Source organism: Sorex araneus, chromosome 2, assembly GCF_027595985.1.
Source record: "Sorex araneus isolate mSorAra2 chromosome 2, mSorAra2.pri, whole genome shotgun sequence".
NCBI lineage: Eukaryota > Metazoa > Chordata > Mammalia > Eulipotyphla > Soricidae > Sorex > Sorex araneus.
Window position 1 is genome coordinate 342,078,925 of NC_073303.1, and position 14,919 is coordinate 342,093,843.

A 14,919-nucleotide genomic window follows, 5' to 3' on the forward strand; every position below is an offset into this window, starting at 1 on the left:
TGCACACCAAGATCCCTCCTGGAGATGGGCCAGATCAATAGTACAGCAGATACAGTGCTTGCCTTGCACACAGCAGGCTCAGCATTCCACAATGGTTCCCCGAACCCCTTCCAGGAGTAATTTGAGTGCAGATCCAGAAATAAGCCTGAGCACAGCTGGGTGTATCCTACCATCACATACACAAAACAAAGGTCTAGAATCAGAAATACACACACACACACACACACACACACACACACACACACACACACACACTCCTCTGGAAAGGCTAATATGTGATCCTAAGTCTTAAAATATTGAATCAGAAACATACTGTGCAAATCATGTAGGAAATGAAAGACCAAATTAGTATTATTCTGCTTACTCACTGATTCTACCACTTAGGTATGCAAAATACAATTTTTTTAATTTATTAACTTATCAAAATATGACCCACTAAAATACCCTGAAGATAATAATGATGCTTTCGTTTTACATAATTTCTAGAAGGCTCTTCATAAGTTAAAAAACAAAATAAGTATTTTTTGTATTGCAACATAAGCTAGTTAAATAACTTAAGAGCCCAGACTCCTATTTCTTTGTCCATAATAAATTGCATTAACCCAAAATTTGTTTTAAGTGGGTTATGAACAAAATCTAGATTTATATTTGTTTTAATAAAAATAATCATTCTAAAATTTAGATTTTATATTTGTTTTCGACAGATGTAGATTAATGTACCAGATTAGTGATTTTTTCCCTTTTTATTTTTATTTTTTTAATTCCCAGAGATGACATCTCTGACAAATATCCAAGGATCTAGAAGATGTTTATTTTCTATACTTTGTGCCAATGGTTCCTGTACCTGGGAGCTTTAAAAAAAAAAAAAAAAACCCTGATGCAGGGTTGAGATTATGACTCAGTGATTGAGCAGGCCTGAAGCCCTGGATTCTATCCCCAGTACTGCAGATAACAGCAAAACTAATGTCTGATATCATTCCCCAAAGACTGTGATATAATTGGTGATATGTGACCTAAGCTTTAGAATATTTATTTATATTTATTTATTTATTTATTTATTGGTTTGGGGACCACAGCCAGCTGTGCTCAGGGCTTACTCCTGGCTCTGCACTCAAAGATCACTTTTGGTGGAGCTTGGGGTCAATATGGGGATCAAATCTGGGTTGGCTTCATGCAAATATCCTCTCTGCTCTATTAGAATTTTTAAAAAGATCTCCAGATGATTCTAACATACAGATAAGTTTGGCAACTTATCTAACATATAGATAAGTTGATTTATATAGAGTATATATAGGTATAAAAATATACTACATAAAATGTAATCAATTCATATTTGATTTATATATAGGAATGGCTAAAAGTTGAGATGGCCAGGTCAAGTCTAAATATCAGTGCTGCATTTGATTTTTATAATAATGTTTCATTGCTCTTCTTCCTTGATGAAGTTTCTGTCTTAGAGACAGCACACTTACATAAAAGTCCTGTTACCTAAGTTATTTTAGATAACTTGCAGAGCCTGGCAAGCTACCCATGGTGTACTCGATATGCCTAAGACAGTAACAATGATGGTCCTCATTCCCCTGATTCTGAAAGAGCCCCCAATACGCCATCGGGCTATACTAGCATGTGACAGGGACGAATGGAGATGTTGCTGGTGCCCACTCGAGCAAATTGATGAATAACGGGATGACAGTGATACTGTGATACAGTTATATTTGTTTTCAACAATGTCTTTTCAGAAAGAAATAGCATTTAGGGGTTAGAATTAAAATAGTGTAGACAAAGAAAAAAGCATATGCACAATTCTATACTTTCACTGTGGTTTTTCCCACAATGTAGGACTTAATAATGCTTTCTGAATAAAAGACCATAGCCAGATCTGGGATTTCACTGATAAGGACAAGGCAGGAATAGAAAGCAGTCAACTTTCCCTGAGGAAAGACATTTATTGTGGTATCTTATTATATGTAGAAGTTAACAGGAAAAATATATATATTTTAGGAAGAGTGAATTAGAAGACTCAAGTCTTGAGTTAGGAAGAAACTTGTTTACGAAACTAAAATGAAGTTGGGGTGGCTAGAATGTAGCTAGCAAAGGCAAGAGTGGTTCTAAGTCATTAACGAAGACAAAACACTCTCGTGCTCCATCTCAGGACTCATTCATAGTGCTCTTATATGCCATGAGATCACCATGAGTTAAGAGAACTTTTATCTGATGCCATTTACCCAACACCCACAATGGTTTGCTGTTTCAGATCGTTCTGGGAAAACAGCTACAGGAACTATATGCATTGAAGTTCCTGATGCCAACGATTACTGTCCAGTAATTTTTTCTGAAAGTGAAAATATCTGCATTGGCTCTCCAGCAGTGGTGATCTATGTCAGTGGTCATTCTTACGGGTCTCCCTTTACCTTCTGTGTTGCTGATCAGCCACCAGGGACAGCTGATTTATGGGATATTAGGTCAATAAATGGTAAGTGAAAGGCGGGCTTATTCAAGCTGTAAGGTAAAAGGCAAAAACAACTACCAAATAATTATTGAAGTCATTCAGTAATACATTTTCTGTTTTTATGATTCTTGATAGCATAGCGGGTAGGGTATTTGCATTGCACGAGGCCAACCTGGGTTTGATTCCTCTGCCCCTCTCAGAGAGCCCGGCAAGCTACCAAGAGTATCCCACCCGCATGGCAGAGCCTGGCAAGCTACCTATGGCATATTCAATATTTATATTAAATGAAAATAAACATGCACACAGGATATTTTGAAAATTGAATCAAATTTAAATAAAGCTAAAACTGTTTTACTAGTGGCACATTTATAAATTTAGCACATAAATATAAGCCTATCAATTATTTTATGTATGAGCAGTGCTAACCTAATACTTGTTCCATTTGTAATAACAATTAGCTTGCCAAATGTCACCGTTTCCCATTATCAAGTATTTCACATTAGTCACTAAAATGTCACTAAAATTCAGCTATCATACAGCTGAATTTACACACTTTTTACTCATTTTGGAGTACATCAAACCCATCAAGTTATTTTTATAAAGAGCTATGAACCCAGACTTATTAGTAAGGGTAAATATTTAAATCTAAAGTGCTCAATATGAGAAGAAAGCTTCAGAAATCTGTGGTACATATTTAAGTATTTCTTTACAGAAACAATTCAGAGGGAAACTTAATATTTAATTACAAATGCTTTAAAAAATATATCAGAGAAAGACTAGTGATTAAGGGTAAATAAAACAACGGGCCCTAAATTGGGGGTGGGGGAGGTATTAGAAAGAGCTCATCTCAAACAATTTTAACTTGTCTTCTTTTTCCTCTCTTTCTTTTCAGCTACCTCAGCAATTCTGATGTCTGAGCAGCTCTTAATTTCTGGAATTTACCAAGTTCCCATCGTAGTTAAGGACAGCTTTAACCGAGCTTGTGAATTGCCACAGGTCATACAGTTACAGGCCTGTGACTGTGACGATAACCATGTGTGCTTGTACTCTAGCACCACAGGCATCTATGGCTCTGCTACCAATGATATATATATCACTGAAGACCAAGTTGGGGGTTCGAATGTTGGTCTCAGCCGGACAGGGATTGGCATGATCGCTCTGGGTGCCTTACTGCTGCTTTGTAAGTACTGCACTAAATGCTTCTTTTTAGCTAGTCTTCAAAGTAAGAATGGAGCCAGGTATTCTGGGATGGCTAGGCTTAGTTGGCATCTTTAGCAAGGTATCTATATCATTTTGGGGGTGGGGCGTTAGAAAAGAGCAAACATATTTGCTCTCAAGAGCATGTACTTGTTCTTATTCAATAACACTAACTTAGAAGATCTAGGGTTAGTGAGAGTCATAGAAAGAGGAAATACATGCAAATCCGTAAGGATGAGTGAGCAAAGCATTAAAGTAAATCTTACAAAATTTCAGCAAAGAGCTTTAAAAGGAACTGAGGGAAAAGCAATTATGTCACAGTGGGAAAGTTGGGGAAACCTTTACGGAGGCAAAGTTTTGGAAGAAGGATGGAAGGGGCCACTTGGGAAGTAGAGGTAGAAGACAGACTAGGAGTCTGTCATCATGCAGAAACATTCATGACAGGGAAACCTTCTGGATTACCATCCACAGGCAATGTGTTCAGTGGTTTTATGGATTCTGGTACAGCAGAAAGCAGGAAGAAAAGAGCATCAAACAGAGCATTAGCTTTTGAGCTCTGATACATGTCTGTACTAGGACCAACTCAATAGGAACAGCAAGGTCGCTCAGATAAAATTTCAGAAACAGTCCTTTTTGCACAACACTCTTCTTAGCAGAGGTGGGAGGGGTTGAGCAATGCTCAGGAGACCAGGCCATAGTGGGGATCATAGGAGGGTTGGTTACATGCAAGGCAAGCACCCAACTTCTGTACCATCTCTCCCACCCTCTCTGTATCATTTTTTTAAAACATCTAGATTCTCTGAGGAGAAATGCTTTATTTATTTTAACTTACCTCCCTGTAATACTGAAACTTTGTACAGATCAGAACTGGATTCCAAAATTTAAAATGACTTAATTTTCAAAATACAATATTAATATGCTTTAATGGAAAAGTAAAACCTAAAGTGTTGTTCTTAGGTATAAAAAATTACTAACTATAGGAAGACTTGCTCTCTTAATCTGAGGTTTCAAGGCAAAACAAAGATTGCAAATTATTTTTCAAAATAATATTAGCTAGATTTTTCCAGAACACAAAACTTCTAAGTGGAGATATCAGCTTCCCTTTATGTCATTGACTCTCAACCCTAGCTGTGCATTCGATCAACATGCAAGTCTTTAAAAATTACTGATGCCCAAACAGGAGTACTCAAGATGAAACACAACTCAAAGTTTGTTTAAGACCTCTGTGTAACTGAGTAATTAAAAACTCAAAATCAGGAATACACAAAATGTCATAAGTCTTCTTGATCCAGGTCAAGAAATCATGATAGTTCTTAAATTGTTTGCCAAATGAGGGGCAGAGAGAGGCAAACAGGGGGGAGTGAATACTTCTGTGGACAAAGTCACTTATTCACAGGGATAAGCATCCTATGGGGAAGTCTAGGGTCTATTATTCAGGGGAAGGGGTGGCTATGTTATGGTATAAGAAGGAACCTAGTCCTAGTCTATTTGCCAAGGGTGTCTAATTAAAGACTTTGGTAGACTTCAAATAAGACTATGCACAGAGTAATTGTAGTTGGTGCATACTAAAAACACGCATTTCCTTCATTCGGTAGTGTCTTTGTTAGACAAAGTTCATTTCCATTTAAATTCACAGAAACACAGGGAGATGGGGTAAGAACCTTGAGATTACCTACTCTAGTCCTTTTCCAGAAGGTTCTCTGGAAACATGAAACTTGACTCTTCATTGTTCATGATGCATATAGCAAAAATTCCCAGTCATTTTAATAAAATCCTTGACTTTGCAGCTTTTATATTTTCTTCTAGTCTCATGAACCCATTCACAGTATAATGTAGGATATGTTAGGGATTTGGAAAGGTATAAAAAATGACCTAAAGAACTAATTAAATTTTAGAATATTAGAAAGCTTAATCAGTGTCTGTGTTTATCAACTAATACTATAGAAATAGGCAAGTTTCCCATTATATTTTATTGACAATTTTTTAAATAAATACAATAGGGGGTGGGGAGATACTACATGAATAAGGTACCTGCCTTATCAGAACACAGTGCCACCCTGGGCTCAGCCACAGTAGCACACATGGTCCCTCAAACCTCACCAGGAGTGATCCCTAAGCACAGAGCCAGATGTGAGATTAATTGGGCCTGGCCCCAAAATAAAATTAATTAGTTGACAAAGCACAACTAAAATTTTGAAAGTGATGTTTGCTTGATTTAAAGTTTTAAATAGAAGTATTAAAGAAGTCTTCTTTGTAAACCCTGTAACTAAATCTTATATTCAATCCTCTTACTAGTATATATTAATTATATTTAATATAGATATGTATGTATTTGTATTAACATACATATGTTTACAAACACACACATATTTGGTGTGTTTGGTTACATGGCTTCATACATATTGATCTCTATATTGGTATGCAAATATGCAACTCACAGATAATCTAAATGTGCACACAGATATATCCTAGTCACTGTCACTGTCACTGTCATCCTGTTGCTCATCGATTTGTTTGATACTTGCTTATGTAAGTTTATGTTTACTCATCGGTATTCATTTTTTAGACTTACAGATACAAATACATAGATCATTTTACATACACATATGTATATATAAATGCACATGTGTATACTAGAAAACTGGATTTAAATATTAGATCTGCTTCCAATCAGTTCAGGAGTCTTGAACTTCTTATATTTTTGTTTCAAAATGCTTCTCTAATCTGCCAGTAAACAGCCCATCTTATACAATCTCAAACTCCTTCCACTACAATACTAATGATCTATATGATTTGGTGATCTTTTATTTACAAATGCAGATATGTTATACCCAATCCTTTAGGAGAAAACTGACATTGCCTTACATTTCTACCTATCCCTATGGTTCTAAAAATAACAGTACATTCTTTTTGAAGGGTCATTTCATGACTTCCTCAATGAAGCAGTAGGAATTAACTCTTCCTTTTTACTTGTCTGGACAGTGTCACCACTCTTGTTACTGATTTGTTGCTGCAAACGAAGAAAGCCAGTAGGCCTGGGGACAAGGTTTGCTCCCGTGCCAGAAGGGGGAGAAGGAGTGATTCAGTCTTGGGGAATCGAAGGGGCCGAACCTGAAGACAGGGTGAGTGAGCCGTCACTCTCCAGAGAAGCATGGATATCAGTGGTATTGAGCGTGCCTTGATAAATATATTCACCATGAAAACCATGCCAATATTCAATGTTTAACATGAATTCTTCATTTTTAAAGTTTTTTTTCTTTTTTTTTTTAGGATGTGTCAAATATATGTGTACCAATGACTGCCTCTAATACCCAGGATCGAATAGATTCTTCCGGTCAGTTGATACCAAAATCTGTTTATCCTTTTAAAACTTGCAAGCTATTCAACCTGATAGATTTCACCTATGAGCACTTAATTAGGAAAAATCATGTGCACTGATGTTCTTGGAGACTAGTACAGTCAGAAGGAAAGTCACAGGTTTGAAAAGGCCTTTACTCTTGTTTAAATGACAAGCAATAAAGTGAAATAATTAAACGAAAAGCTCTAGAACTAGAATGAATAGGTTTGATTCCCAACTTGGTTATTTAGTAGTAGCGTGATCTATTTATTACTAGAGTAACACACTAAACTCCCTAGGCCTCAATTTCCTTGTCTTTAAAATTGAACATACAATTTGAAAGTGTGTGAAAAGTAAATGAGTATATGTATATATATGTATGTATATACACATATTATGTATGATAAATGTAAATGTATTTTTGATATATCTGTATCTGGAGATAGAAGATAAATTGAGGATGGATAAAACTACAGACATAGATACAGATACTACAAATATACATTAGAATGGTGTAGGATAAATGCTATGGTAGCCATTGTTTGGAATGCAAACACTTCCAAAAGGAAAAAGAAAAGGGAACAAATAGGGACCACAGAGATAGTACAGGAGTTAAGGGCTTGCCTTGCATGTGGAAAACCCTGTTTTGATTCCTATCACTGCATATGGTCTCCTGAGAACCACAGGAATGATTCTTGAGCACAGAGTCAGGAGTGAGAAAGAAGGAAGAGGAGAAAGAGGTAAGGGAGACGGAGGTGGAAAAAGGAAAGGAGAAGTGAAGGAAGACAAACAGACTGTTCTTAAATTTACATATTTATTTGCCTCACCATTTTACATACTCTCCTAATTTGCCAGTCCCATGCACAGCTAAGATCCCTGAAAAACACCCAGCTATTGGGCAATAATTGAACAAAGAGGAGACGTTGGCCAATTCTAGGGCGAGTCTGACATGTCTCTGTGATGGTTCCTTACCATCCCAGACCCCACTAGATGCAAAGAGCCAAATTCGACTCCCCTGTTGTGAATGCAAGCTCTCAAACCACTTCCGGGGGAAGGAGGACTGTGAGCTTCAGTGTCTCAAACTTATAAATAGCCTTGCTCTGGCAGGTTCCTGAGTAGACACCTGCCTCCCCAGGGACCAGGTGGCAGCAGTGGAACAGGGGTACACTAGAAAGACAGTGGAAGGTGCTCAGTCAAGCATCATCTCCTCTGCCCTTGGCTAGTTTTATGTTTTTAAGCATGGGTAGAATTTGTAGAAATGTGAGGAGGCCAAGGGCGACAGCTGGCTCCTTCTGTCCTGCTGACTCTAAGCAAGCACAGAGACACAGCTGTCACGCAAATCACGGGTCGCCTAACTTGCAGGTACTACCCTTCTTTGCTGTGAGGGGATGGTACCCAGCAGACACATGCGCACAACTTTGCACAGCACGGCTATATAAAATCTCTCCTTTCAGAAATCTACACCAATACCTATGCCGCCGGAGGAACAGTGGAAGGGGGAGTCTCAGGAGTAGAGCTCAACACGGGAGGCATTGGGGCAGCGGCTGGCTTGGCGGCTGGGGGAGCATCAGGAGCGTTACGGAGGAGGAGCTCAACACAAGGGACCCAGTGGGAGTACACAGACAACGGCCTCAACATGGCTTTCCTGGACAGCTATTTCTCGGAGGTGAGTTCCCTACACACACACACACACACACACACGCACGCACGCACGCACGCACGCACGCACGCACGCGCGCGCGCACACAGCATATGCCTAAGACAAATATCATCATCACGCCAATCAATTCTTCTGGAATATGATGTCATTGTTAAGCCATCTTGAATTGAAAATATTACACTTCAGGGTGGGAGAGACAGTATAGACTGCTTGCCCAGCACAAGGCTGACCTGAGTCAGATCCCCATAAACCTCCAGAATTAATCCCTAAGAACATCCCACTGTGGCCCCCAAACTTTAAAAAGCATATATACAGATATATTATTTATATAAATGTCAAATATCAATTTTCTGAAGCATTTCCTATTCAATGGACATAATATGTTTTGTCTGAAAGGTTCACAATTCATCATTTTACTCTTTTCTATTTTCCTGTCTTCCTTCTGTCCTTCCACTGTTTCCACTAGTGACCACAACACAGGAGAATGCAGATGTAAAAAGGGGAAAAAAGACCATTATGTTCACTCATTAATTCCCTTTTGCTTTCTGGACGCCTCCAGAAAATGAAAATAAAACATAATACAGGATAGGGAAAGTAAAAGAGCACTCAGGAACAACCTTCAGGATGAGGCATCAGGGTCTAGAACTCATGTTGCATTCTCTGACGTCCCATGCACTAAGTGGCCCTCACTAGAAAGGCATCATAACTCTGAGTGTTGTAGAGAAACATCCCAGAGGTTTTGAGTTAGTGTAAAGCATAAGGAATAAATAAATCTTCTGGTGACTTCTTAGCATGTGTATTTCATTTAACCAGATGTCCATTTTATCTTCTATTATAATTAATTGACTTTAAACCCCCTAGAATAGTGTATGAGTTTCACCACTAGTCTTAATAGCAACAACAAAATATACTAAGAACATTGTTGTAATTGTCAGCTGTATCTTAAAGTTGATGGTTAGAGGCCAGAGAGATAGCACTGAAGGTAAGGAGCTTGCCTTGCACACAGCTGACTGGTTCATGGCTTGGCACCCCAAATGATCTCTTGAACCCCACTAGGAATGATTGCTGAACACATAGCCAGGAGTAAGTCCTATCCATTGCTAGGTGTGTGGACCTAGAATAAGTAAATAAATTTTTAAATATTGGTCATTATAAATACCACTGAGATAATATTCAAAGATAGGGTCTATTATTTAAATGAGTGACTGGTATCACTAAATACATTCAACAAATGGCACAAATGTATCACATAACTATGTCCTATGTTATATTTAATGACTCACTAATTTAAATCATGATAATACTTATGGAGCTTTACCAGGGATTTCAATTTTTCTTTTCATTACGATTAGTGCTTATAAAGTGTGTTTCTCTCTCTATAAGCACCAAAGTCCTATCTCCCCAGATGTTTAAGTCCTACATTTAAAAAAAAAATTTTTTTTAATTAAAAATTTTTTTAAAAAATGAGATTTCAGAGATGGTGAGATAGAGCTTCTCCCATGGTCAGGTGAGCGGAACAGCCTGGGGCTTCTTTTCCATCACTTTTACACTGGTGGTTTTCAGCCATCAGTCTGCAGAATTCTCCTGCCAGTCCTTGAAAAAGTTATTACCACTTAATACAGGGTACACATGGATGACTTTTCATTTTATAATATTAGGTTAACAAAATTAATACATAAAATGTTATCACCAATAATGGTTTGACTGATGTCTTAGCAGTATGCAAAATATTTCTCCTATTTTCGCCAGCCCACAGATGTAAAAAGATTGAAAGCCACTGTTTTATACCACCACCTCAACAGCTAATTGTGCCCCAGGCAAGCGGACATTATGATGTTGTCACAGTACCGCTTAAACTTTTAAACAGCAAAATTTAAAGGTAATGCCAAACTCAGAAATAATATATTTCAAGGCCCAAAGGCCCTCATTTTCTAATGGAAAAATTGCAGTTCTGTACAGACCTATGAGAAAGGAACATAACACAGAATTAAAGAGGTAACCAGATTTAAGGTGGCGTTCTATAATTCTCTAGGGCTTGGGCATGCCGTGCACCTTTTCAGAGCTGTAGGTTACCTCACTTACAAAGTAAGGTGGCATCAGTCAGCTTTAATGCTGGAAAGAAGGCATCAAGGGTCACAGCAGGTGTGGGACGTGGGGATGAAAACCAAGCAGAGTCTTTGCTCCAACATCACACACTTCAAAGAGAAGTTAAATTTTCTCCTTAAAAAAAAAACCTGTTAGGTTCCTACCTAGAATTTTATTTAAACACTCTCATTAAAAAGCAGCTTTAGTTATCAGACTGTACAGGGGTTGAGGAACTTGCCTTGCTCATGGCTGAACCTGCTTGGCCCCTGGTACCACATATCCCTGGTACCAAATACCCACTGGCCCCATGAGCACTGCCAGGCGTGATCCCTGACCAAAGAGCCAGAAATAAGGGGCACCACTGGGTATGGTCAAAAAATAAATAATAGTATTTTAAAATAAGATTCGATAACATCTTAGAGTTTTCCTTCTTTTAACTCAGTTCCAGAAACAATCCAACTCTTTTATTTCAGAGAACACAAAACTTATTTTCCTTTTTCTCAACCACTTTGAGGTACCAGGGTTTACAATACTGTAAATCTCACTTTCATGCATCCCTATCAGAGAGCCTGCTTCCCTTCACCAGGGATCTTGCAGTCAGCTCAGTTCTTATACAAAATCCTCAGTTCTTACTTTGACCATTGGTTATTCCCTTATTCCCTGTTTTTTTTTTCTTTTTTTATCTGACATACCGAAGAGATTTTTGTGTGTGTGATAGTGGTGACACTTACACACACATAGATGAATAGAGCGAATCTCCTGAGACCCAACAAAACTGTAAATCAATATGTTGACAAAATAATTTTTTTTCAAAAACTATCTTAGAGGCATATAAACATTGTAAATTATTGTTATGAGTAAACATTTGCTAATACATTTTAAACTTACATAAATTAGGTAAATCCTACGAACTTAAAATTTAGTAAGACTGATAGTCTCACTGATAGTCTTTTTTTAGTAAAAATGTTAGTCTCTAGACATACATGTCTTGTATCACTTGTATCACTTTTTTTTCCGCTTGATCTTCGATTTGCTCGAGCAGTCGCCAGTAACATCTCCATTTGTTCTTGTCGTGTGCTAGTGTAGCCCAATGATATCTGCTCGCTCCAGGAACAGGAAGAGCCTCAAACCGTTATATATGACTATTTAAGTTTAATTAAAACTGAAATATAACATGTAGTTTCTCAGTTACACTAATAAAATTTCAAATATTTAGTAAAAAATTAAAATAAAATAAAATTTAGTAAGACTGTAGAGACAATATTTAAAAGAAATGTCTGAATAGGCCTAAAAAAAGTATTTTGACCTATGAAAGGGGGCATTGACTTTATAGTACAAAATATTATAGCTACAGCTTTAGTGTCTGCATTAATGAGTAAAAAATTGTAATAGAAGTAGCTATGCATGAAAAAAAAAAAACCCTGGTGAAACACAGAGCATTCATACACTGTAGAGTGGTGAGAAGCATGTTGGGGGATGGGATCGGGGATCCACTGGGACATGGTGGAGCGACGCTGACACTAGTAGAGGGTGCGGTGCTGGAATGTTTTTTGCATGAAACTCTATCGTTGTTAGTATTGAAAGTCTCAGTGCGTAAGATAAATTTTTTTAAATCATGAACTCAATATAATAAAATGTTAATTTATTGAAAATTTATCAAATTCCTTAACAAGCTAGTCATAAATATACCTTACTTAATCCAGTAAAGGTCAACATAAGCTCCAGGAATGAGTTTCAGACTCAATGCCACATGCTGGGAAGTTTGTCCTGTCTTCCAAAGACGCTCCTTTAACTCTTCTTGCAAAACTAGTTTCAAGGCTATGAATTCCCTAAGCTGTTGCCAGTCCATAAAATTCTATATCTTTCCTTCAAATATGAATGACAGTCTATATATATATAAATATGTATGTATATATACATATATATATGTACACACAGTATTCTTGGTGACATGTTCATTTCATTGAGACTGTATACGATATCCTTCTATTCTCTTCTGACTCATAGAGGCTCCCTGGTTAGATCTTCTGTAAATCTTAGGGGGTTTTTTTGATCTTGTTCCTTTTAATATTCTCTCTGTCTGGTTTTTGTCATTCTCAGCACAATGTATCTGAGTTTTCCTAGCTGAGTCCATTTTCACTGGGAACCTTTGGAACTCTTGTATTTTATTACCTGTATTCCCCAAGTCTGGGAAATTCTTATCTATGATTTCTTTAATTGTTGGTTCATCATCAAATTTGCCTTCCTTTTCCTCAGAAACTATGATGATGCTTAGATTGTACCTCATTCCACTGTTCCTTCAGTGGCTTATTCATTTCCAAATCCTTTGCATCTTCTGCTGTTTTCTAAAGGTTTCCTCCTCATCTTGCAGCTCTTCAGTCTTTTCCTCAACTGTTGTTAATTTTCTACTCAGACCTTCTAATGAAGGTTATTTTTTTAATCACCTGTCAGACTCTTCATTTCTCTTATATCTGATTCTAGTTTTCCATTCTGGCGCTCATACTTCCTTGTGTTTTGCTAACTACCTGTGCCATTTTTTCCTTTGAGTTCATTAAATATCCTCACCATGGTTGCGCAGATGTCATTCTTTGAGGACTTATAGGATTATGTGGTGTTGGTTGAATCTTCCATGTTACTGTTTTCACTCACTGAATTTGGGAACATAAAATTTCATTGAACATTCTCCTTTAACTCACTGGAGCTTAGATCTATATGCATTCCTATACATGGTTTAATTCAAATTATTAAAATACCCTTCCTTAAATAAATATTTAGAATATACCTAAATATTTATATATAGAATATACCTAACTATATTCTGTAATTTCTGAGCTCCTTCATTAAAAAGTTTTAAATACAAAAGATTAAAACATTGTCCGTGATTCAAAATTTGACATACATAGAAATTTACTATTGATAAGCTTTCAATTAAGAAAAATTTGCATAAATCCAAATGCTATATGTCATTAATGCAGACTAACATATTAAAATTTAATTATTTCAAAAAAACAATGAAATATCAGTGTTCTTCTCAGGTTACTTTATCAAAATACATACATATGTTTGTAAGGTACTACTATCATTTTTCTTTCATTGTTTAAAGAAAAAACAAACTTTCAATGTTTTTATCTTCTTGTTTTAGAAAGCATATGCTTATGCAGATGAAGATGAAGGCCGTCCAGCAAATGACTGCTTGCTCATTTATGATCACGAGGGAGTAGGGTCTCCTGTGGGCTCCATTGGTTGTTGCAGTTGGATTGTGGATGATTTAGATGAAAGCTGCATGGAAACTTTAGATCCAAAATTTAGGACTCTCGCTGAGATCTGCTTAGACACAGAAATTGAACCATTTCCTTCACAGCAGGCCTGTATACCTATCAGTACTGACCTCCCTTTGCTTGGACCTAATTACTTTGTTAATGAATCTTCAGGAATGACTCTCTCAGAGGCTGAATTTCAGGCAGAAATGGCGATGGCTGAACCCCTTATTCATGGGGATATTGTCGTGACCGAAACTTATACTACTGCTGATCAATGTATGCAACCTACAACAATTGTGTTTGACCCTCAACTTGCATCCAATGTTGTAGTAACCGAGACAGTCATGGCACCTGTCTATGATGTTCAAGGGAATATCTGCATACCTGCTGAGTTAGCTGACACACACAATGTAATCGTTACTGAGAGAGTGCTCTCCAGTCCCTGTATGCCTGACATGAACAACAGTAACATGACTGATGGCTGTATTTTGGTAGCGCCAGAAATTCAAGTGACACAGATGATGAGTCCAGACATTCACATAAGTCAAACCATTGATTCCACATCTCCAATGACATCTCGACACAGAGTTACACGATATAGTAACATACATTATTCTCCACAATAACTGCTCTATAGTCCATTTTCTACATGAAGATGTTGCACCTTGTAATCAATATATCCATCAAAGATGTTTAAAGTACTATAATTAACTATTTAATTGTAAAGAAATAGAGAAACATTCCAATTTTAATGCCCCTTTTTAGTTATATCATTTTGGAGAGTAAATATGACCACGCACTTTAAATAAAACTTTTTAAATTTTTTATAAATGAAAATGTAGTGCCAAAAACTCGAGAAAAATGAATTACATCCTTTGATACTATCTAATAAATAACTCAAAACTTGCAAGGCAAATCTTAGAGATCATGA

The 14,919-nt window shown here is 37.0% G+C and overlaps 1 protein-coding gene across 1 annotated transcript in view; it reads left to right on the top strand.

Annotated features, from left to right (window-relative positions):
- Nucleotides 1-14,614, top strand: part of DSG4 (desmoglein 4) — a 33,241-nt gene extending 18,627 nt beyond the window's left edge. The window contains 6 exon segments of the mRNA XM_004606125.2: nt 2,255-2,473; nt 3,342-3,629; nt 6,629-6,768; nt 6,917-6,980; nt 8,438-8,649; nt 13,871-14,614. Coding sequence (XP_004606182.2) covers nt 2,255-2,473; nt 3,342-3,629; nt 6,629-6,768; nt 6,917-6,980; nt 8,438-8,649; nt 13,871-14,614 — 1,667 coding nt within the window.
- Nucleotides 14,615-14,919: the final 305 nt, after the last annotated feature.